At 38.7% G+C, this 24696-nt stretch overlaps 1 protein-coding gene across 3 annotated transcripts in view; it reads left to right on the plus strand.

The window, feature by feature from the left end:
* Window positions 1-24696, plus strand: part of Fgf14 (fibroblast growth factor 14) — a 629845-nt gene that overhangs the window by 404929 nt on the left and 200220 nt on the right. The window contains exon 1 of one of the 3 annotated variants that reach the window (XM_026399836.2): window positions 18001-18193. The exons of the other annotated variants lie outside the window; for them this stretch is intronic. Coding sequence (XP_026255621.1) covers window positions 18001-18193 — 193 coding nt within the window. Of the gene's footprint in view, window positions 1-18000; window positions 18194-24696 lie in introns of those variants that run through there. 3 annotated transcript variants of the gene reach the window in all.

The following is a 24696-nucleotide window of genomic DNA, read 5'->3' on the forward strand; positions in this document are numbered from 1 at the left end:
CATCGGAGGGTCACATGACCACCACTATCTTATTCTTTTGAAATTGCACACCATGTTTATAAATTAAAACATCTTACCTGAGGATGAAAAGGTAATACATGCAATGCATTCTCAGATTGATTCATCAGAGCAGCTAGATGACAGCTTGGAAACCTTTTGGAGAAAATAGACAACTTACTGGGTGGACAGAACATCTGTGCAAGTTTGTTTTTTGGGTATGTGCTTGTTGGAATTGAGGTTGGGGTCAGTTGAAGAATCAGGACCTAGAAGCCCCCAGCCAGCCTGCTGGTGGAATAGAAAACATCAACTTCTCTCATTATTAGTGAGCACTCCATAATAGGTACCAGGGAGCCAGACTGTGCTCCAGGGCCAGGGCTGCAGATTAGCCCTAAAGGAATAGAAAGGAGAATGTGGTCTCTCATCAGTCGACTCACACTTTGCCTAAGACTAATTTTAGAAAATGATGAGCTTCCATTAATCATTTCAATTAGTTCAAAATATTTTGTTAAAGTGTACTTTTGGCAATAAGTGCTCTTCTTTTGTTTGAATTCAATGTACTGTATCTAGAGCTTCATAATCTCCTCTTGTATCTCTGTGAGCCTAAAAGTATTTCAGCAAGATGAATAAGTTTCGAAATCTACAGTTCACCATTGCACCTAGAGAAAACGATGGGTATTATCCACTTGAAAGTCTACTAAGAAGGTAGATCTCACGCCAAGGGTTCTTTCCACTGTGAATATTTTTAAAAACCTATTTTAAAAATCTAGAACTGAGTTTCCTTTGTAATCATTTGTGTTGTGGAACCATTCAGCCAATGGACATCTGCAGCAGGAGGCTGCAGATGTCCAACTTGCACCAGCCATCAGAGGGGGTCTTTCCTGTAGATAGTGGTATTGAGTGGGCCTCCTGGAATTCCAGAGAATCTCTGTGGGCATGAAGTGTGCACAGGAAGACTGGATCATTTGAGGTGATGCTTTTGATTTGATGCTCATTTGAGATCGTGTTGTTATTTTTTTTTCTCATGGTATTTTATGGTGATATTATATACACAAAGTAACATGCAAATAGTGTAGATGTGAAGCTCAATAAATTATGGCAAACATCCCTGAATCCATTATCCAGATGCAGGCAAAGGAAATTTCCAACACTCCAGAAACTTCCCTCTTGGTGATTTCCTATGGATTCCTTCACCTCAGAGATAGTTTTCTAAAATTTTTAGATCACATCATTTTAAAAATAGAATCATGATTGTTCTCTTTTATGTTTGACTTCTTAACTGCTCAACATGATGCTTTTGTGGTTTCCTATTGCTATCTACATACCAGTGTTTGTTTGTTTGTTTGTTTATTTGTTTTTACTGAGAAGTAATTCTGAAATGGGGGAATATTCCAGTGTTTTTCATTCTCTCATTGATGGAGAGTTGGTTTCTCTCATTGATGGACACTTGGGTTGTTTTCTCCTCTTGTGTTGCTATCATATATCATGCTGCCTGGAGATTGCTTTCTGATGTTGCAGCAACCACAGTTAATCACTAATTCCAGATCTTCCATGTCATGGATCATTGTCTTATTCAAGTGCTACTTCCTCCTTCGGTGTTGAATCTAATTATATGTTTGAAACTAGCAAGTATTTAAAATGTTTCTTATCTCCCTATTATTTCTTGGTTATTAGAAAAAAATCATTGCTTGAGAGCATTAAGTTAGATATGGGAGTTGATAGCTCCATGCTCTGCCAACAATTACAATACAAATAATTTATGAAGTTGAAAATTGTGCTTTGCTGTGACTGATGTGTGCATGTGTGTGTGCACATGGCTGAATGACAGGGATAAGTTCTGAGAATGTCATCGGGTGATTCTGGCATTGTGGGAACACCACAGAGTGTCATACATAAGCCTTGCTGGTGTGTCTCAGCCACTCCCTGTGGCTTCTTGATGCAGTCGAGATGTGGCCAGCACGGCTCTTGCGGGGGTGCTGGCATCGTGACATGGCATGCTGTCTTACAGTAGATCTTTATAAATGCAAGGCGCACACCCTGAGGGGACCCTGTATGAGCAGAGAAGAGGACAAAGTCCTTGAGTCAGTGAAGCTGAAATCTCATCATCTTTCAAACATGGCAGAGGAGGGAAGGGGAACAACCAAGCCTAAGGCTTTGAGAGAACTGAGATAAAGGAAGTCTCATTTTCATGTGTCTTAGTGTTTCTGGCTTAAGAGACCATCCAAATGTATTCAGAAGGGCCAAACAATGTAAATGTAAACTACTAACTACATTCCCAGTGTCACAGCCTAGAGACATGATAGGTGTACAAACTTGGAACTGGGACAACAGGAGGTGAGGTTGGATGTGAAATCCTGGAAGTCAAGGACAAGGAAGAACAGAGAAGACAAGGCTCATTTGAATGCCAGAGACTAGCAGAGAAAACCTACAGGTTACGTGTGACCTTGACTTTAACTCTCATGAGTGGATAATTATCATTGAAATGTTCTGAAACTAGAAGGGCAGGAGTGAATAGAAAGGTAATTTTTTTAGCAAAATATTTAAAGTCTGTCATATGAATGAGAGGAAAGTATTTTGTTCCATGAGCATTGTAAGGTGAGAGATGACTGAACATTTTAGAAAGTCAAGCTCTGGGCTCATTCTGGGTAGAGGATTCTAAAAGTCAAGCCATATGCAAAAGGAGATAGGAAACTCTGTTGATAAATCGCGGTCAATAAATCATTAGAATGTTCAAGTAGAAATCAAGCCACTCTTGAGTGTTGTTAGAGTAATGTAGGACTGGAGGCTTACAGGACCGCTTCCTAATGAAGACTTGAGCAGAAGAGTAAATATGAATTGAACAGATTAGTCTCTGGAACTCTGTGGAAGTAGCTATTTTAATTTCCCTTGAGAAACCCTGAGGGTATAACAATATTGGTTTAACTGTGTGTGTTTCTGTGTGTGTATCTGTGTTTTTGTGTGTATTTTAATCTACACCCAGTGAGCAAGAACTGTTATACTATAAAATAATTTATTTCTCTGAAGAAAGTGAAGTTACATTGTTGGTACTAACCACCCCAGAAAACTGGAAAGGGAACACTGCAAGTACCACATCCCCCCAAGCTGAACAGGAAACTGTTGAATGATGTGCTTGCACACGGGGACCATCATGGAAACTAAGCAGCCCAGTGTCACAGGTTTATTTTAGTGTTTATCAATAAAGCATAAATACTTGAATCAGAGACCTGAGAGTGACAGGAATAAAGTGCAATGTGTTTACTTAGGAGCCAAGCTGACAGTAAGAGAGCAAAGCTTTACTGTAGGAAATTAATTTTGCTCTTTCTGACATGAGACCTTGTAAATATGCTCAACCTGTGAATTTTATTACTCATACATCCTTAAAAAGCTATATTGAAGGTTGTCTCAAAAGATTGCAACCTTGATTTTTCAAGGATAAAAGATATTTTGTTATTATTTTGTTCTTCTTTTCTTTTGGTTTGTTTTTCAAAAATAATTTATTGAAACAGTAATATTTTACATCTCTGGAAACATGAATTCAAAAATTCTAAGCACAGGACTTTTTATACCATATAAGTAAACTATGCTTTCACACTAAAAGGATAATAAAATTGCATCAAAGGCAGAAGAAAAAGCATTCTAATCAGCTAATGGATATCCTCAGCTCTCTCCTCAGCTACCTTCTCTGCATGTTACCCTCTTCCTAGCTCATCTAAATCAACGTCTTTGTTAGAAAAGGGATGGGGTTAGCAACTTATGATCATGCAGTGCTACATGCTCCTTGTGAAACATCAGGGGAAAATGCAAAAAAGTAAAAAAATAGAGCAATAGTCCACCACCTACTCATAATACCATTTATTCATTCATTTCCTATGTTTTTATGTTTATTGTGTATGATAGCATATAGCTGCCATGTGCTATGTCTTGAGTACATTTTACATGTAATGATTCTATCTGGAATATTAATAAAAATGTGTGGGGAAGATCAGCATATAAATAGCCAGATAAATCAATGGATCTTATTGCTAACCTAATGGGAAAAGGAAGTTCTCCATGAATTACTATACACTTTTTTTCTATGAAGCTGTGTCCCAATTTGGGATTTTTTTTTCCACTGGAGATGTTCTGCCCAGCATCCTCATGTTCCTCTTCTCTGTCTGGCAACTACCTATTATCTTTTAAATCCTAACTCCAAATATTACTGTTCCCATGAGACCTCTCCTGACCCCTACCAGGTAGAACTGATTCTCCCCTGTTCTTGCACATGCTTTACATGAAAAGCCTCCCTTAGTCACATGTAGCCATTTTCCCAACTCTGCTGAGCTTCTGGAGAGTAGAACTACTTTCTCTTGATGTCTGAATGCTGGGTCTAGTGATGGACAGTCAGTGCTCACTGAATTTCCTGAGTGAATTAAGGAGTGGGTGAAGGAAATGCATTGAACATAGAAACTAAGATAATTGTCTCTATAAAAAATTATGTTTGTATAAAAATATTGATTGTGGTAGACCAATTTTGCAATACAAGATGTAATAATTCAGATTCACTCAAGTTATTTAAGAATAGCATACATATCTGCACAGAAAACAACGCAGATAACCCATTGGGTAAATTGATAATTTGTACTACTGGGAAGCAGGAGAGACATGGATGGAAGAATCAGGTCACTGGGGGCATGTCCCTGGGAACCATATATTGTCCGTGGCCTCTTCCTTTCTCTCTCTGACTGCTTTCTGGATGCCCTGAGCGGAGCAGCTTTCCTCTGCCACACCTTCTGCCATGATGTTCTGCATCATCTCAGGCCTACGGCAATGGAGCCAGCTGACCAGGGACTGAAACTCTGAAACCTTGAACCAAAAAATAAATCTTCCTCCTTTAAGTTATTCTTCTCAGGTGCTTTGGTTACAAAAATGAGAAACTTATTAAAACAGCACTGGGCAAAGAATCACAGTGATGAGAAGCCCAGCACCTTAGACTGCTCTTTTCTTATTCTCTTCCTCCCTTTGACAAACTCGGACTGTGAAACTGGGTTTGCTTCCCCTGGGGAGGTGAGCCCCTGTAGTTGGGAGCACCGAGCTAAAGAGCACTGTGGTTAGTGCCAAAAAAGATGCTCCGAAAAAGCAAAAGAGCTAGGCATAGGTGACATGAATGTCCTAAGGAAGGTAGAATGACCCTCCAAAAGGCCATGAAGAGGCCACTATATAGTCATTAAAAAACAAAACAACAACAACAAAAAAACTCTTAACAAAACTCTAGGAAACTGTCCTCTGACTCATAGCAAGATCCTGAGGGCAAAATTTTGGACTGTGTGATATCAAAATATGTTTTGTTATTCTCTCCTGTCTGTAGTCAAAAACACCTGACATAAACAATCTGTGGCTTGTCCTACTAGAACTATATCTCTGGAGAAGATCGCTAAGCCCATTTCATGGAGAAATGAACACAGGCTGAGTATGGCTGAGCCATCTTCTCACTAGCACAGCTGACCGCATCCATGAAGCATTCCCTGCCTGCTGGGAAAGATTCATTTATTGATATGTCTTAGGCTCTCAAATATGTATATATGATATGGAAGAAAACCTGCCAAGTAGAATAACTTCGTTCTTGACCCATTTCTTTTAACCACTGTGCTCTCTTGTCTCCGGAAGCTAGTTTAAAATGTCTGTCGGGATCTGAGAAAGGTAGAGAATAATAACACAAAAATAGCCAGGGAGCACAAGAGTGGGCAAGAGGAGTTTAGGGAGCTGAGCATCTTCTACAGCCCTAAAATTGTTCTTTAAAATGTGCCCATGATGTTCTGCTTCAAATGCTTATTTTTTTTTCCTGAGGTGCTTTCTCCCCTGTTGACATAAAACTCTTGGAAATATATTTGATTCCTTGAAAAGTCTTTCACTGAAACAATACCTTGCATTTGTAGCCATACTAGGTGGTTAAGGCAAATTCTTACCTAAGGAGCCAGTCTAGATTTCTAAGAGGAAAGAGCAATTATCTACTACCCCTAAAGCTACATCAAAAATGAGAAAGGAATGGGGGAAAAAAAGACTTTCAAAATCGATTTCCTTCATTTGGTGATAGCCGTAGGCCCCAAATCTCATTTTGTAGAGCATCACATGTGGCGCTTTAGTTTTATTTAGCTCTAGTCTATGGCCCTAAATCTCACGAAATCCATGTTATAAACTCAAGAAATTAAATTCTTCAAGGATTTATGTGGGACTTAGGAAATGCATTCTCACGATGCGCAGGGGAACATCACAGCCCTCTTCCAGAGGGGCCGACAATGCTACACTTTGTTTATCTTCTCTTTTCTTTTGAGAGACATAATAATTAAAATTCTAAGGAATTGAGGAAAGTAGGTAAGAAACAAAGAGGTCCAGAAAATGATCATGTCACTCTGAGCAGGGAGTAAAGAACTGAGAAGACAGGAGCCTACAGGAGCCGGAGACTCAGTCAAATAAACGGCTGGGGTTTTAAAAAAGTGTGTGTGTGTGTGTGTGTGTGTGTGTGTGTGTGTGTGTGTGTGTCTGTGTGTGTGTGTGTGTGTGTGTGTGTGTGTGTGTGAGAGAGAGAGAGAGAGAGAGAGAGAGAGAGAGAGAGAGAGAGCACATATTGTATGTTCTCTAGAGAACTCATAGGTGCACAGGTACACCCGTGCGTAGGGACAGGACTCACGGAAAAGCTGGCATCCTGGAACTGGCCATGGTGGTAGAGTCAGGGGGTCACCACGGTGTGCTAGTCAAGAGTTCTCTTTCCATGTGGGTCCCTTGTGGTAGACTGAATAGGAGTCTTTCAATGCTGCCCGCCTCCTTCTCCCTGCAACCTGTGAAATATATGAATTCGTGTGGTACAGGGACCTTCTCAGATGCGATTGTGTTAAGGACCCTGGATTTTCTTGATAGGCCCCAGTGAAATTGCTAGAGTCCTCATAAGGGGAGGCAGGCAGAGAGAAGTCCATGTTAGGAGAGGTGACAATGGAATCAGGACTGGAAGGAACCACCAGGAATGGATCACAGGCCCCAGGGGGTGGCCTCCAGAAGACTTTTTAAAAATCAAGGAAACAGATTCTTCCCCCCAAATCCTCCCCAAAGTTCTATTGGTATCTTGATTTTAATCCAACGAAATTGGTTTGGAACTTCCTACTTCTAGAACTATAAAAGAATGAATGTGTGTATTTTTTAACCAACTAAGTTTGTGGTAATTTGTTATAGAAGCAACAGGAAACTGTTACTATAGGCTACTGAAAAAGATTTGGAGAAAATTTAAAGATACTTTTTTTTTTCTTTCAATGCTTATACTTAAAGTGGAAACTAGGCTCAGGAATAAGTCATAGATTTATAATTATCATATTTCCCTAAGTGCCTGTACTTTGGAAATTAAGTTTCAGATACATATTTCAAATGTAGATTATAAGATCACAGATAGATTGATAGCTGCTTTTTTCAGACTAATAGCTACTTTTTCAGAACTCCAAGGCTTCTTGTATTTAGCTGGATTTCCTGAAATCCTACATGCTAATTTCTCTCAGGGACTAGAGACTGCAAAGCAAGATTTAGAGGGAAGCAACCTCTGAGTTGCAGAGAGCTTTGGAAGGACTATAGAATATAATAGTCCCTGATGAACTTTGAGGTCATATGACTGAAGTATGTGACCTTTGATACACTGGTGTTTAATCTCAATTGTAACTTTGCTGTCACTAAACTGTGCCAAAAACACTGTAGAAATTTTTCATGTAAAGGTATTTTTAATAAAATGGAAAAAATGTAAAAAAGTTTAATATTGGGATTAGAGATTATTTGTACTTATCATTTATTATTATATTTCAAATTTTTCGCAATGAGTGTGCTTTAAATATTCTCATTCTTTCTTCATCTCCCTGGGCAGGCATGGGTTCTTTTTCTGGTTTTGGTTATAGATTTCTTAAACAGTTGGATAAAAACTGTGACCCCTGATGCTATAAAATTTCACATGTGCAACTTTTTTAGAATGATTTTCAAGGAGAATCACAGATAACCCTAAACCTATTCTCAAAGCTGCTAGAAGCCCTTAGCTTCACATGATGGTACTTATTCTACCCATGGTGCTATGATAGCCAGATCCCAAATAACTGCTTCTGGGTGGCAGGTAGTATAGTAAAGAAAACAAGAGTTTGCTTATGTTCTTCTACTTTCTAGCAGTAAAAATCTGGCAACCATGAAACATTCATGGGGCTTAATTCTCTCTCCCATTGAATGGACATCATAGCACCCACTTCATTCAATCTCAAAGCACTTCACAAACCATTACACATATATCATTTAGATTTTTCCTAAATTGAGATACATAGTGTTATTTCAAAGAGAAAGAATTATGATTTGAATATATCCTCCACTTAACATTAATTTCATTTCCACTTTACTATTATCTAGAAACATTTATTTTCTCTTTTTTCCTTTTCATTTACACATAATTTGACATGCATATGGGGTACAGCAAGACCATTCAACACATGTGCATACATGACCAAATCTGGGTAATTGGCACTTCCATCTTCTTACATATATATGGTGTCCGTATCTCTAGAGCCTCTGAATTCCTCTCTCCTAGTTCTTCATAAGATATGTGATGGGTTGTGGTAAACTACCATCACCCCACCATGCTGTGGAGCATGGAAGCTGATGCCTCCCTTCGAAGTGGTCTTGATGTCTGTAATCTAACCTCCCTCTACTTGTGTCACTGCTTACTACACTACTCTCTTCCTTAAGATAAACTGTTTTGACATCCACAGTAGAATGAGAATATGCACTACTCATTTTTCTGTGCCCTGCTTATTTCAATTAACATAACATCTACTACTTCTGTTTTGCCTCAAATGATAGGATTTCATTCTTTTATATGGCTGATTAATATTCCCTTGTGTATACATATCACATTTCCTTCCTCTGTTCATCTCCTGATGGACACCCCAGTGTTCCTTATCTTGCCTATTGTGAAGAGTGTTGCTATGAATGTGCTTGTGCAGATCTCTTTATATGCTGATTTTATTTCCTTTTTACATACACCCTGCAGTCTTATGCCTGGCTGGTATAGAAATTCTACTCGTATTTATTTTTATATGTACTTAGTGGTGCTGGGGATAGAACACAGGGCCTTGCACATTTCAGGCAAGCACCCTGCCACTGAGCTACACCCTATCTCAGCAGTTCTACTTTGAGTTATCTAAGGCTCCACCATAATGTTCTTCATAATGGCTGTATGAATTTATAATCCTATCAAGAGTTTATTAATAGTACCCTTTTCTCTATATCCTCACCAATATTTTTTTTTTTATTTTTTTACTTTTTAATGAAATTCACTGTGACTGGGTGGAGATAGTGTATCATTGTGATTTTTTGATTTGCATTTCTCTAATGACCAGTACTGTTGAGCATTTTTTTCATATACTTGTTGGCAATTTGTGTATCTTGATTTGAGAAATGTCTAAAGGTCTAATCACATAATTTGACCATTTTCAAGTAAGATTATTTTGGATTTTTGTCTTTTTTTTTTTTTGCTACTGCACTTTTTGGGTTTTTTCTGTATTCTGGATATATTAAGCCTACATTCTTAAGGTGGTAATGAAAACAGTTTTGAACTATAACATTGGGAACTGGAAGTTTGCAGATCGTTGTTCTTTGGAAATCACTAATGCTTCATAATTATCTTTGTGAAGAATCAGAAACTTATTTACATGTTTTGGCGTGTGTGTGTGTTCATGTATGAAGATGCACATGTTTATATATGTACATAACTCATATACACTAATGCAAGGACAATCTCAATCTAGGACATTTAATTCCTATTAAGGTAGATACTCTAATAATCATTGAATAAAAATTAATTATAATGTTAAATTACAGATAAGGTTGTATCATATGCATAAGCAGAATATTTGCATTGATATCAGAAATGAAAATTTTTATCTAAAACATTTTTGGAAAGTGAATAATATATTTTGTCTGCTAAGATATTCAACAATCTTTTAAAATCCACTGATTTATCATTAAAATTAATGGCATTATTATCTTCCACTACTAACTTATAATAAGGAAAGATAAGTAAATATTCACAACTTTGATACTGAATTCTTTCCACCTTATAAATTCACTTTAATATAGAATTCTGGAAACTGCTAAGAATATTTTTCCAACTTATTAGCCAGATTTTTAAAATATACTAGATTTGTAAAGTTAAGCCATCTGTTAGTATCAATCTGGTATTTTTCTATAGGGAAAGATGCTCACAAATTTTTGGTACCAATAGTTTTCAGTTTTTTCTTTATTGAATCAAAATATCAAGCAACAATAAAATTCCTTCCAGGTTTCTTTAATAGATGGAAATCTGTTGCTTACTAAAAATAAATCAATTCAGCAAAGTTAATCAACAAGACTGATATAGCATTAATAGAATTAATTACTTAGTTTTTGAAACTCTGAAATACTTTAACATAGCTTTAGATTACTCTTTGAATCTTAAATAAAGGTCAATAATACTATCATAGAAAAAAATAAAATATGATTTTGTACTTGGACGATAATGAGTCTTAATTAACTAGTTGAAAGTTTGTGTCAAGAGCATTGTTAACATTATTTTGGTGTTTTTCCAAATTAGTAAAACCAAGAGACATCGATATTGGCCACGTTTCCAGAAATATACATTTCAAATAGAAGCTTTTAGTCCCAAAGAGAAGATGAAAATAAATGCCAATATACACTTTTCATCATGCTGAAGCCTACCCCAAACTAGCTTGTAATACATTGGTTTCTGCAAAATCAATGTTGAACTCTATATTTTATCCTTAATTTAGGAGATGTTTAAGAATTTCAAAAGTGATTGACATAGAGGAAGAAACCATGTGATGAAATGGAATGAGCAACTCATTGTATGAAGATGATAAAATACATACACAGGAAATATTTGTGGAAGAGTTATTTTCACCCCATGTGCCTTTTTGGTTCCATGCTACTAGGAGTTGTGGAAATTAAAATATCAACAACAGAGAGTTGTTTCAAAATACAGGTGCTCAGTAGCACTTAAAATCTTTTTTTTTCACTTAAAATATTTTTTTTTGTTTAGATATATGGTATCTAAACAAAACAGAGAGCACAACAGGGCTGACAAAGTTATAATTGCCATCTATAGACTAGTATAATGTTATTATACCATATCTCACTGATCTTAAGATGAAAATTCTTTTATGTATAAACATCTGAAATTAGTAGACTAATCCATGGAATGATATAATTTAATAAAGAGGTTTTTTTCCTTTTTGATATGTAAAATAATGATGCCTTTTAAATTAATAGTTTCCTAGAATTGATGAATTTGGGAAAGTTGAAATAGTGCCTGTTGCAATGGCAGACATTAAAGAAAAACAGGCAGATTATTACTTTGTGAAAAATAACAAGTGAGAGAATTTAATATAGACATTAATGTACAATATATGTCCTTTGAATATTTTGTTTACTTGAAAAAGAATTAAAATAAAAACTGGACTTTTTTTAGCAAACCATGCAAAAAATTATCTATTTGGAATTCAAGACATATATATAACAAAATCACCTAGAACATCATAGAAACTCAGAAATCAAGGGCAAAGTGCCCCCTTTAATAATGGAACCAATATTAGTAAGGTGCTTTCTTCTTTATGTTTTCTTCCCTTAGGATCCGTTTACTTTTATGTTTATAGTTAAATCTGGAAAATATCTTCATATGGTTTCAAATTCTGTGATGGCCTGGATGTAGCAAATTCAAAAAGGGGCAACCTAAAATCAAGGGAGAAAACAATATGTTTTTGGTGGGGTAGGGGCTGAATCCTAAGGACCAGTGGTGACATTCTCTCTCGTTCAAGAGAGGTCAGTGTTCACAGCCTCCAGAAAGCCCTACTGACTTTCAGGCTCAAACTGTATGACGTCATGTCTGGCTAAGCTTAAGCCATCAAGCAAAGGCAAAAGTGCTCTTTTTATCCCACTTATAGGGTTGAGATTGTATGTAATCTAGATGGAATATTAGATGTCTTGTTGCTTAAAGACATCAAGCACCATGGGGTAATTCATCCTTGACAGACTGGCCTAAGCAAGATTTTCTGTACCATTTACTTGGTATTAACTGTCTGTCCATGCATCCAACTTCTTAATTTTTCTATAAACAAATACTTACTGAGCACCTCCTCTGCTGACACAATTTTAAGCTCTGGATATGTGTCATTGAACAAAGAAAGATGAGATAATACTTTGTCTTTACATTTAGGCTGATACCTAAGCCTCATTGGCTTATATTGTAAAGGGGGGGAATAGGTAAGGAAAATACATAGAAATTTTTAAAATCCTGAGTATTTATGTAGAACCATAAAGCCAGGAGGGCAGGGATTGTCTCTGTTTGTGGTCTGTGGTTTTGAATAGCTTAGTGAGTAGATTTAAGCAAAGAATTGGAGGAGGTGAGAGTCAGGGAACAAACAGTTACATCTTGCCACAGGAGGTATCAGGTGGGTTGAGGATCAGCAAGGGGTGAGTGAAGGGAGAGAGAGAGATGATGATGTCAGAGAACAAATGAAGGCCAAGGTCAAACACAATAACACCAGACACTGGGGGCCACTGTGAGGATTGCAGTTTCTATAGAGGTGTAGAATTTTGAGCAGGGTTGTGATGTCATCTGCTTTTTACCTTTAATGCTCTGGCTATAATGTTGAGGGGATATGAAGAAGAACAAGGTGGATCTCAAGAGACCAATTAGGTAGTCTAGATGATGATGGTTTGAAGGTAGCTGTGAAGATATTGAAAGACATCATATTAGGGGTATATTTTGAAAAATTGGGTGAATATATTTGGATGAGTACAAATGGGAGTGGGGGTGGTAAAGAAAGAATGAGATCAATGTGAAGCCAAAGCTTTTGGCCTAAAGAATGAGAGGGACAAGGGTGGCTATTCTAGAGACAGGGGAGATTGTAAGAAGAGGAGGTTCGGTCTTGACCACGTGACATATAAGGTGCCAGTTGCGCATCTTTGTAGAAGATATCATTCTAGCTTCTGTTAGGCTAAATGGCATTAATTGTTAATATAGGCATAATGGAAACATTTAGAAGGGACACAAGATTTGGTGTTAATTGGAGATGGTGATGTTGGGGTGGATAGCATGAAGATTTTCCAGAGAAGGTATCTCTGTTGAAAGCTAAGCCAGACTGTACACTTCATGAGGACAGAGCCCAAAGCTCTATTTATTTCTATTTTTTTAATTTTAAAAATCAGTTGGATTTTCTCCTACAGAATCAACATATATACTGACCCAGTAAAGACTTGACCCTTGGATTAATTAATACCTATCATGAAGATTTAAGTGGTTATCTACAACTACTGTTTATTAATTTTCCATTTTGTGTCAGGCACAGCTGTAAGTACTTTAGTATATATGTTCTTAAATTCTCATAATAAGGATAGTTCTGCAGAAGAAGAAACTGAGGCTCAGAGAGGTTAAATGAATGGCTCGTGGACACAGTTAAAGCTCTATTTGTCATGCTCCAACAGTGGTCGTAGCCACCGCTTTATATTACCAAGAGGAGCATGAAGAAGGGTCAAGGAAGCATTCCAGATAGAGGGAACAACACAGGCAGGTGGAAGTCTAAGAGGACATAAGCAACTTCAGGAGATCTTCTAGCACAGAGAAGTGGCGAACAAATTACCTTCCGATGCACTGATGTCCATGTGACATTTGTCAGTTTCAGAAGTATTTTCTCGTAGGCCCTCATAATAGCTTATTAGAGGAAAGACAATGTTTTTATTATTAGTCTTTTGGCTGGGGAAATCGGTTTACAGGGCTGAGTTCACAAATCTAGTAAATAATGATTCAGGTTTGAACTTAGACTTCTCTCACCAAAAATGTAAGATATTTCCTTAAATTTCTGATTCTTTAAAATCTTGTCATGATCTGTTAAGAAAGTGAGGAAATATACATGGATATGGATACTCACATATACACACATATTTATGTGCATATATATATTTAAATATATAATTATAAATATAATTATAATTTACAAGATAGAAATGAGGGGTATGGAATATGGTGATAATATTAGGGGTCATCTGTTGAGCAGCAGACCACATGCTGCACTAGTATATTTACCTTAAACATAGTTGAGCAGATTTTCTTATCTACATTTAAAAGAAGAGGAAATTGAGACTGAGAGAAACAAAGCAACTTTGTAGTGGTCACCGTACAGGCAGGGAATTGTAGAATCAAGAAATATACCAAGACGGTCTGAAATGAATTCAGACTCCTTCCCATCTGGTCTGGAGCTACACTACCTGGACAGCACTCCATTCATGTGTGCGTGTCTTTATAACGTCAAAGGCGAAATTAATAGCCCTTAGAAGGTTCTGATGAGTGAGAAATCATTTTCTGAATTATAGTAACCTTTGGATTTGTTCGCGCTGGAATCCTTTTTCAACCTAGCTTCACAAGCTCTATTATCACAGCTTAAGACAGCAGATGGCTCTCTTGCGTTTTCTTTCACTTATCTCCATCTGTAAACAACTAACCAGCGTTTTGGGGGAGGTAAGAGGGAAAATGCAGGGTGTAAGCTGAAAGACTTTGATTATTCCAATTCTTCCTGTCTCCCCCAATTCCTATTAATATAAGAAACCACAAAGAAGAGACACGACCTCTTGAGGTTTGTGAGATTCACGATCTGAATAGATACCCCTAGACCCAGGAGTCTGATGTTCAGGCGCTGCGCCAGGGGTCTGAAAGCATCAAGAAAGCAAGCAGAGTGTTTCTCTGTTATCGAAAAAGCAGAAAGGCTTTGTGATCCAAGGTGTGGTATTAACGTCATTAGAAGTTGTAAGGATTAATTACCATTCCATCTTGAAAGAAAAGGGGGGAGGGTGGTGGTGGAGAAAAACTGCGTTTAAGTGGGAAGAGTATCCGAGACCTGTCACAGGCAGCTTCTTGAAATCCCTGATACTGGCCTCTGCTTGGGGAACTGCCAGGGGCACGGTCCCTGTCCGCGGTGCTGAATTTCAGCCTCATGTGGAGGTTGGTGAACACAAGAAAGGGTCCGCAGGAGCCAAGAGACCACCTCCCTGTGTACCTCCCCAACCCAGAGATTTGGGAAATGACTGCAGTATGAAAACATGCCAGGAAAGAAAATGTAGTCATAATAACACAAAGTTTAATCTCATTCTTTTCAAATTAACATACTTGGCACATACATCCAAAGTTTTAAAAAATCTTTAAAAACAAACTAGGTGTGCTGGTGAGTTGTAGTAGATTTAAAAGGTCACTTAACATTTTACTTCTTTGATAAAAAGCACATCAAGAAGGTTTAGATAAAACTATTTGCTTTAATCACGAATTCATTCAGAAATTTTAAAGTAGAACTTCTAAAATGCCCAAATGGCTTCTCCTCAATAATGAAAGTCAGGAGTAATGGCTCTTAATGTTCAGTGGAACTTTTTCAGTGAACCAGAAAAGGACAGATATATGTTAATAGGCATTTTATTAGGCATGTCCATCTCTGTATAGATGGCTCCCCTCTTTATAGGCAGGTACAGGGCAATACAACATAAATACATACTCACTGAAAATGGAAGAACAAAGACATATGAAATAGAAAATAAAGTCATAAAAGAAGATCAAAAATAATTAGCATCCCATTTTCCTCACTTTTTACTATCTTCTGGTAATTAGAAACTGCAAATCTTTGGCAAAGTAGCTGCTATATTCCTTTAAGCAATTAAGGTCTTTCTTAGATGTAACAGCAAGGTGAATAAAATAAATTTACAGAATATGCCCTTTAATGTTAAATGTTATACATTATCCTAAAGTCAGTATCATCTGCACTGAACCCAAATCTTCACACTCCCTCCCCATTAGATAAAATTCTCTTCCCCAAAGGAGACTTGTTAGTAAATATAGAGTAAACATAATAAATAGCAGCGGAGCAGCTCCTGCTTCTTGGAGAGGCCATGAATAAGTGTGTGGAGCAGGTGTCCAGCCTTCCTGTGATCAGTTCTTGGCTGCACTTCTCCTGCTTGCCTGGTGGCGAGTCTTTGTAGTACTTTCTGCCTATTTCTGAGACAAAGAAAAAGTATGTTTTGGTTCAGAACTGCTCCCAGGGCTGTCTGTGCAGTGTGTGTCCCCTTTCAGCTCTATTGCAGTCACCGGAGAAGATTTTTACAAGTCTCTTGATTATCAAATGAGTCTTCTTTCTCTGTCTTTGCACTGAATTATAAGAACTCTCGTTTTACATTTCTTTTGCTTTACCTTCCTGTGATGATAAGTAAAATATAGGGAAGAAGCCTGGAGCAAAAGCCACGCTTGGTTCAGCCACTCCAGTGTATCCTAGAAACCACAAAATCAGTGTTCATCCGAGCATGAAGTGTTTCTCTCCCAACCTCCTTTTTTGCAGGTGCCCTCCATCCTCTCCTTTCCTCTTGGACTTTCATATTTTCATATTATCCAAGACAGCACTGTCAGGTCACAGGCAGAAAGCCGAAGGGAGGAGGCAGCAGCTGTTCTATTTGAATTTCAGGCACAGTTCATATGGCTTTGCTCCGTAACAGAGCTTGCCAAAAGACGGCAGTTCATATTAGAGTGTCCTCCGTCTGGTTGCTTTTTGCTATCACTAGAATGCTGCGACATTCTTTCTTTCCCCTTTCCCATACCCCCAATATTTCTGTCCTGTCTTCTTCAATATTCTCCTGGACATTGATCCTATCCAGCTGCTGATTCCATCCGCGAACAGCGGCTGTCATTTCCTGCTCCAAGGGCTGGCCAGGAGTTTGGGGAATGGGGTCTTTCCATAGTACATAATAACATTTTGCCTTGCTTCTCTTCTCTCTTTTTGCTCCGTGTTGCTGTTTCAAAACGATAAACCTACCCTTCCTAGCACAGGAAGGGAGAGTTCAGCAAGTTTGAGTAGACTAGGTGAGGAGCAGAGGCACCTCCTTCTTCCAGACATACTCTCCTCCCTCCTGGTCTCCTTCTTCCCACCTCCTAGCAGCAGTGGGGGGACTTTGGTGCTAAAGGGATTAACCCGGAGAGCAGAAACCACCTCGCCCTCCAACCGCTGCTCAGAGTTTCTGTGGACCAGAAGCCACGTTCAGACCCAGAAGCCTCAGCTAAGCCGCGGCCTCAGAAACCTGCGAGTTTCTTCTAAGAAAAAGCGCACGATATTCCTTCCTTTCCACCTGCTTTGGCTAGGCGTTTTATCACCTCACCCCCTGCAATCCTTTCTAGCTTTCGCTTTATTATTTTAAATCATTATTATAAATACTTTTTTTTTCCTTTCTAAAGAGATACATAGGAGGGAGACCACATAGGTGGTGGGGGTGTAGTGGGGTGGGAACGCAGCGCTTTGATTAGCGATCTCAGGGGAGAAGATTGCTCTCTCCAGATGCTGATTTCCAAAGCACTTGACAATCACCGGCAGAAGCCGAGAGCAGGCGGCGGCGGCAGCGGCGGCGGCACCTGCCCGAGGGCAGCTAGAGCCGGGCGCTGAGACCTGTCCAGCACGCCCTGGACCCACGGACCCTCAGAGACACTGCCGGACCCGTCCTCCACCCGGTGCTCCAGAAGGAACGCAGGCTCTACCTCCCGCGGGGGAGGCGGGCCGGGCAAGAAGACAGAGCTTGTTGCGGTGGCGACCCCCGAGAGGGTTCGGGCGACTCCGGGTGACCGGGAGCGCCCGCAGCTGCAGTCCCGCTCTGGACTCAGGACTCAGACGCGTCTGGGAGGCGGAGGCCAGGACCTCGGGCTCCTGGGGCTCACCCCGCTGCGCCCTGGGCGCATTTACGCGCCTGGCCCCGCGCTAGGTAGACAGGGCGATGGGTCCTAGTCGGGACTGAGAGCCCAGACCTCTCTCCCCAACCCCGCCACACCGCCCCTCCCTCTGCTTTCCCGAGGGCGAGACTTGGTCTGCGCCGCCCCTTTCCTCTCCGGTGCCCCCAGCTCCCCTTCCTCTGTCCCCTCCCTCCCCGGGACCCATTCCCTGGACCACCATGGCCGCGGCCATCGCCAGCGGCTTGATCCGCCAGAAGCGGCAGGCGCGGGAGCAGCACTGGGACCGGCCCTCTGCCAGCAGGAGGCGGAGCAGCCCCAGCAAGAACCGCGGGCTCTGCAATGGCAACCTGGTGGATATCTTCTCCAAAGTGCGCATCTTCGGCCTCAAGAAGCGGAGGTTGCGGCGCCAAGGTCTGTGTGGGTCACTGTTGCGAGGTGCGCCTCGGCTGGCTCCGGTCTCCCCAGCCCGGCTGGAGCTCCACCGGGCTCGGGCATCCCCGCCCTCTTTCCCTCCTCCATCCCGGCTGTCCACCCCTCCCCAACCCCCCAGGTCTCCCTCCGAGCGCCTTCCGCGGGGAGCTGTGAATCTGCTGTCAGGCAACCTGTAGCCCTGATAACTCAACCCCGCCAAGAGCTGGCAAGTTGGCTGCGTGCTCTCCAGTCGCCCGCGGGCCCGGAGCTGGGAAACCTGTCTCTACTCCCAGACTCCTCGCTTCCCTGGGCGAGGAGTCTGACTGTAGGACACGGGGGAAGGGATCTTCCTCTCTGCAACTCTAGGATCGCTCCAGCGGCTCACAGTATGATCTGAGGCTCAGGAATTTCTAGGTGCCTGGCTTCGCTTGGCCTCCGGAAACCTCCTGGGGTCAGGTGCTGCTGTGTTCCCTATGGTGCACTCAGCAGGGGCGGTAGTAAGAAGTGAGCAGAGTGTGTGTGTGTGTGTCGGGGGGAGTGAACTAAGGAACTAGTTTGAGATTTACCGGAGAGCTGTTATCAGATAGAGGCTCCCAGAGCTAGCTCTGAAGTCCCTTCATCAAATCTTGATATGGGGACAGGGCACAGTGAATCCCAAGAAGGATGAGTCTGAGGGGGAGAGGGGTGTTGGAGAAGTGTAAATCCCTAATATGAGACAGTTTTAATTTAAAAACCTCTAACTACATGAACAGACAAGAAATGACTACATGCAGATGACCATAATAGTCACCTTCTATAGTTGTTGTTATTATTATTACCATCCTTTTTATTTTGAGAAACCACTAGCGTCCAGCATGACCTTTTGCTGACTTTAGAATGTCAGGGTCTGAGAAGGCAACCCACTCAGGAGATGGAGCCCAGCCCGTCGTCATCCCTCTCTTGCTTGTCTCCACATGCAGTTGCTAAGGGTGGTTGTTGTAGGAGCATGTGGGGTGTTTTGAAAGAGACATGGGGATTGCTTGCTTTTCATAACCGAGTGGGCTTGGCAGGAAACAGAAGAATGTATTTACGTTAATGGGAGTATGCGTTTGCCTGGCACATTGTATTCTCCGTGCTCAGCTGTGTTTGTTTAAGGGCCCTGTGGCTAGAAGACAGGGAAGAGAAGCATATGTTTTGCATGTTTTTCGAATGTATGTGTGTTCACACATTTACAAGTTCATGACCAAAAGTTTTAATATGTGGTTTTATTTTTAAAACAAAGACTAACACTAAATATTTTAAGAGGACAGTGGTTCATTGTTTCAATAAGAAATTAGGGATGACTTGCTCTTAGTTTCAACCTTAAAAGGCAAACATCAGAAATGTCAAAGTGCACATCCTAAGGGAAATACAATTATATAAATGGCAGAGGAGAAACTTCTTGTAGAGTAGGGAGGAAATGATCTTTCCCACCAGAGTACAAGCTTTTAGGAAAACTGAATTTTTGCTTTTTGCTTTAGCCTAGAGCCTTCCCCAGCACACCTGTGCTATGACAAGTCTCCTGCTCTGATTACTGTTGATGGTGGAGCTCCACCTTGTCATGAGCGAACCCGTTGGCCTCTCCCCTCTTATAATTAGAGTGTCATTTGAAGTACAGTTTTCACAACAGCAAGCTCTGAATTTACCATCTCTTTTTAAAGTATATGAATGCATTCTCTTCTAAATAGACTTATTTTGATACAATGACACAGAGTTATTAAGTGCATTCTTTAAATATATAGCAAGTAGATTATAAATGTGGACAACAAACCCTATGTGTGACATTGGGTGATGAAGGAAGGTTAGCTTTATACTTAATAGATAGTTTTATTTTTAATCTTAGAAAAGATGGGGTGTATTTTTTCTACTGTACAAAAATATCAAAGCTCTCTAATAGTCAATTTCTGTTTTCAACCTTGACTGCTCTCTTGGTAGTCATGAACCTGAGATGATACCAAACTGCATCTGAGTTCACTTCATTACCTTATTTTTGGTGGGAGAATGGTAGAAAAGTTAGAGGGCAATTTCCTCAGAACCTTTCCTTTTGTTTCCCTTATATTTCCTTATAGAAAGAAATATGTTCTTTAGTGGAGAAAAATATAGACATAGATCTTGTGTGTCAAAAAGAAATTAGTTCATTAGTATTGTTAACTTTAAGCAGATATTAAAATCTTCTATTATGCACATTACATATTGATATATACAATTCTATATTATATTTAGCTCTGTATTATTATTTGAGTACCTAAGTATTATTTTAGGAAATATATAAAAAATTTATATTATATAATTTATACATTGATATATATTGATATACTTCTATATTAAATATAATTAATTAATTATGTAAAGATTATTTTGAGAAATATATTAAGAATATTTTTTTATTTCTTATGTACTCTGCACAACAATTGCCCCAGGAAGCTTTTAAAATCTGACTTGTTAATTTAAAGTTGCAACTTTTAGGGGTGGAGGTTTTATATAGCTGTATACTTGCAAATCCTTAATTTGACAAATAATTATGGAAATTTTACAATATGCCAGGCCCTGCTGCAGGTGTTATCTTCAGATTGGTGAATAGAACTGACAAAGTTGCTTCCATAATGGAGCTCAGAAACATGGAGCAGAAAGTCACTGCATATGGGCAGGAACAAATTAATAAGAAACTACCGAAATAAAAGTCCTATACGTTTGTAGAGGTAGAGAATTGTAAGGTAGAGAATGGTGGAGGAGAGGGTGTTCTGGGGAAGGATCTAATTAGATGAAGTAGTCAGGGTGCCCCATGCTCAGATCTACAGGTTGAGAACTGACATCTGAGAAGGATTCAGAGGTTTAAGGACAGGTAGAAAGAACGAAGCCAAGACTTGGAAGTGGGAAAACTATCCTGTTGAGAAAAACAATTGTGCATAATACAGGTTGCCATGATTGCAAATAAAACAAAGAATAGCTCCGTATTTTGTGTCATAGGGAAAGGTAGTAAACATTTCCTAAGTCTAGGAACTTTTTAATACTCATTGAGGAGTACTTTACTTAATGTAAAGAGTATGGAGCTGAAACCCTACTCCCATCCTCACCTTCACAACTCCTCTTCCCACATAAAGCAATTGTTGCACTAATGGACTTGGTCTTGTGAGGGCCATTTTCAGGATGGCTATTAGCTGTGGTCCTGGACACTGCCACTCCATGCTGTCTTCCTGAGTCTCCTTCCTCTCCCCTCCCCTACTTCCAGAGACTCCAATCACAACTCAGAAGCCCCCTAATTAACTGCTTCAAAATCCTTGTCATTTTTTCTGTATGTTTTTTTTAAGAATGCTTAGAATCTCCCCCTCCTTTTTATATTCACCTGTTGAAATTATTCCTATTCATGAAATTATTCCTGTCTCTGAAAGCTCAGAGAAAGTATTATCTCCTCTGAGAAGTCTTCCCTCATTGCATAAAATTAAAAATAACCCTCCAGTGGCATCCTGTGCTCTTGTATGAGTTCTTGTATGTTCTACTGACAGCTGATAGTCATAACTGAGTGCACATCTTTATTTGATTCTATTTAAGAAGGAAAATATGTTTTCTGCATCTTCATAGGCTCTCAGATCTTTATAGAATGCTGCCCAGGCCCTGGGTGATCATCATTGCCTTGTCTTGGAGTGGAACAAGGAAGGTCAACAGGTCCAAAGCTCCAAAACATGGCCTTGAACCACACTGCTCTAACTAAATCATTTTGGAAATAAAGACATTTTTTTTAAATCTGCTTTTTATTTTTCCTAAATAAACACATGGATTTTATCCTATTTTAAAGGGATTAGAGATCAAGTACATATTTGTGAATTATTCACAAGAAAGCAAAAATATAAGCAATCTCCTTTTAAGGCTTACATAACATATGAAGATACATATTTAGAGGGTATATTACATTAACTAAAGAAAGAGGAATACACAGGAAATCAACATTTCACAAATAGTTTTATTTGGAATACTAAAAAAATGAAAACTTAAACAGAAAATTAATGCAGTTCTGTATAATAAAAATTTTATCCTAAATGCGTGACATTTTTATTTTGAATTTTTAAACCAAATAAGAACCTTGATTGCTTGCAGGATAATAACCTTTCACAAATCTTTGGTGTGACTAATGCAATGTATCTTGCAATTTATTTATTTTTTGGCTACTATCATAGAAACCATGGCATTATAGGCCATGTAAGTTTAATCAGTGGTATGTGGCTTTCTTACTAACACATCCTACCTAAAATAAATTACAGGGTGTCATAAGAAATAGGAATGAAAAATGAGCTACTTATAATGTGTTTTTTCAAGTTAATATGTCATTTATAAAGTAGAAATGTATGTGCACCTACACAAACAAAACTGCTTTGTTCCAGTGTGGTAGTGAAATTCATCAGTTTCCAAAGAAATGAGAAGTGTCCTTCCTTCTTACAAGGTTCTGTGCAAGGGAAGAAGTATCCACCCTCTAAGAAAGTAACCATCAGCAAATAGGAATCACAAGACTCCCATTATTTGGGCTACTATTTTAGAGCCATTACCATATGATTATAAGAAAAAGTCAGTGTTTAGATCAAAGTAAAATAAGATAACTTTCCCACCACTAAAGATACAGTCCTTTTCTTTGGGAAGTGTTTTTTTGTTTTTATTTTTTGGCTTTGGTTGCTTTTTTTTTTCTTTTGTTTTTGTTTGCTAAGAATGCAGGAATCTTGCTATACATCTTTTGACAATACCTGTTGCTAACATTTTAGTAGAGTCCTATGTTTTTTGTTAATTATTGTAGTTGGTTAAAATTATAGTGTTTCTAAATTGAAATGTCTAGCTTTAAAAAAAAAAAACAAGGGATATTTTGCAGTGCGGTTTCTTAATGAAAAATTTTATGGGAATATTACTGGATTGTTAAATGAAATAATGTTAGAGACAAAAAACGTATATGTTGCTTGTTTATACATATATATATATATTTTTCCTTATGCTTAATTATTTAATTATTTTGTTTTCAACGAGAGGGAAATATTTGGTATAGATTTCTAAACATGGTTAATACTGCCACGGTGCAATAAATTTAAAAATGCCGCAACAAAGTGTAAAATAGCTTACTAGGTTAAGTTAGGTATAATTAAAGCTAAAAAGCATGGTTTGTTTTGGGTTGAGTTCTACTCAAAGAGTCATTTGAGTTTACATATACTTAGAAAATAGCTAATACAATTAGCTGGTAAATAAATCCCCTGACGAATATTTCAGAGGCACTGAGCCCCCTTCCCTTTTCACTCCTCACATCAATTATAAATTTCACTTTATATTGCACATTAGCAGAATTTTTAAGATAGTTCTACATTCAACAGCAAATTTCTGTGTTTTTTGTTAATAATTTTATGACTTTAATATTATTTCGAGTTTCATTTTTAAATTTATTTATAACCAAGCACAGCATCATACATTATATATATTAATGGGGTGTTACGTGATATTTTGATACACATATATATTGAATAATGTTTTTATCAGGTTAAAGATCTATCTCTTCAAACGTTTATCATTTTTAATTTTGGTAAAATATTTTAAATCCTTTCACCTAGCTTTGGAATTCATGGTTCATTATCATTATCTAAAGTCTCCCTAGTCTGCACTTCCACAACAGAACTAACCCAGTACACATTGATCACCTTCCTCTCCCACCTCCCCATACTCTCCAGTCCGCTGGTAACTCCTGTTCTACTCTCCACTCCTGTGAGATCAACTTTTTACATTTCCCACATGAATGAGATCATGTGGGACTTACCATTCTGTTCCTGGCTTATTTCAGTTTTTAACATAACGATCCCCAATTCCATCCATATTATTGCAAATGACAGAATTTTATTCTTTTCATGCTGTATAGTATTCCACTATGAATACATATGGTGCTGTCTTTATCTATTCATCAGTTGACAGACACTCAGACTGTGCCCATTTCTTGACCATTGTGCAAAATAGAAATGGGAATATAGGTACCTCTTCAATTCTTTAAAATGCTACTTTAATAACAATTATTTTCAAACTACGAACCTCCTCTGTGTAAAGTGGTAAGTCCTCTAAATTTTTTGACTTAATTTACAAAGAATAGCAGAAATTTAAAGGGAAAATATTTTCAATTTAATTTATTCATTCAGTTCTGGAATTCTAGATTTTCCTTCCTTTCAATATTTTACATTAATTTCATTCCAAATGATGAGAAACTTCTAGACCAAAAGGACAATTTAGATCATGTAGGGTGTATGTGATAATTTAAATATTGCTGTTTTATCACCTAAGAGCTGAAGAAATAAACCCATAAAGGTAAACTCAAATATGTAAGTGACCAATTTAGAGAGGTGAGCACAATTCCACGCCAATGGTGTTGGCATGACTAGAAAAACAGCTTAGTAATTTAATCTACTATGATCCCAGTGTTCATTTCAAGAAATTCAACTTTTTCCTGAGGTCAGAGGTGTCGAGGGAGAGCAGTA

The sequence above is a fragment of the Urocitellus parryii genome, chromosome 2 (assembly GCF_045843805.1).
Source record: "Urocitellus parryii isolate mUroPar1 chromosome 2, mUroPar1.hap1, whole genome shotgun sequence".
Lineage (NCBI taxonomy): Eukaryota > Metazoa > Chordata > Mammalia > Rodentia > Sciuridae > Urocitellus > Urocitellus parryii.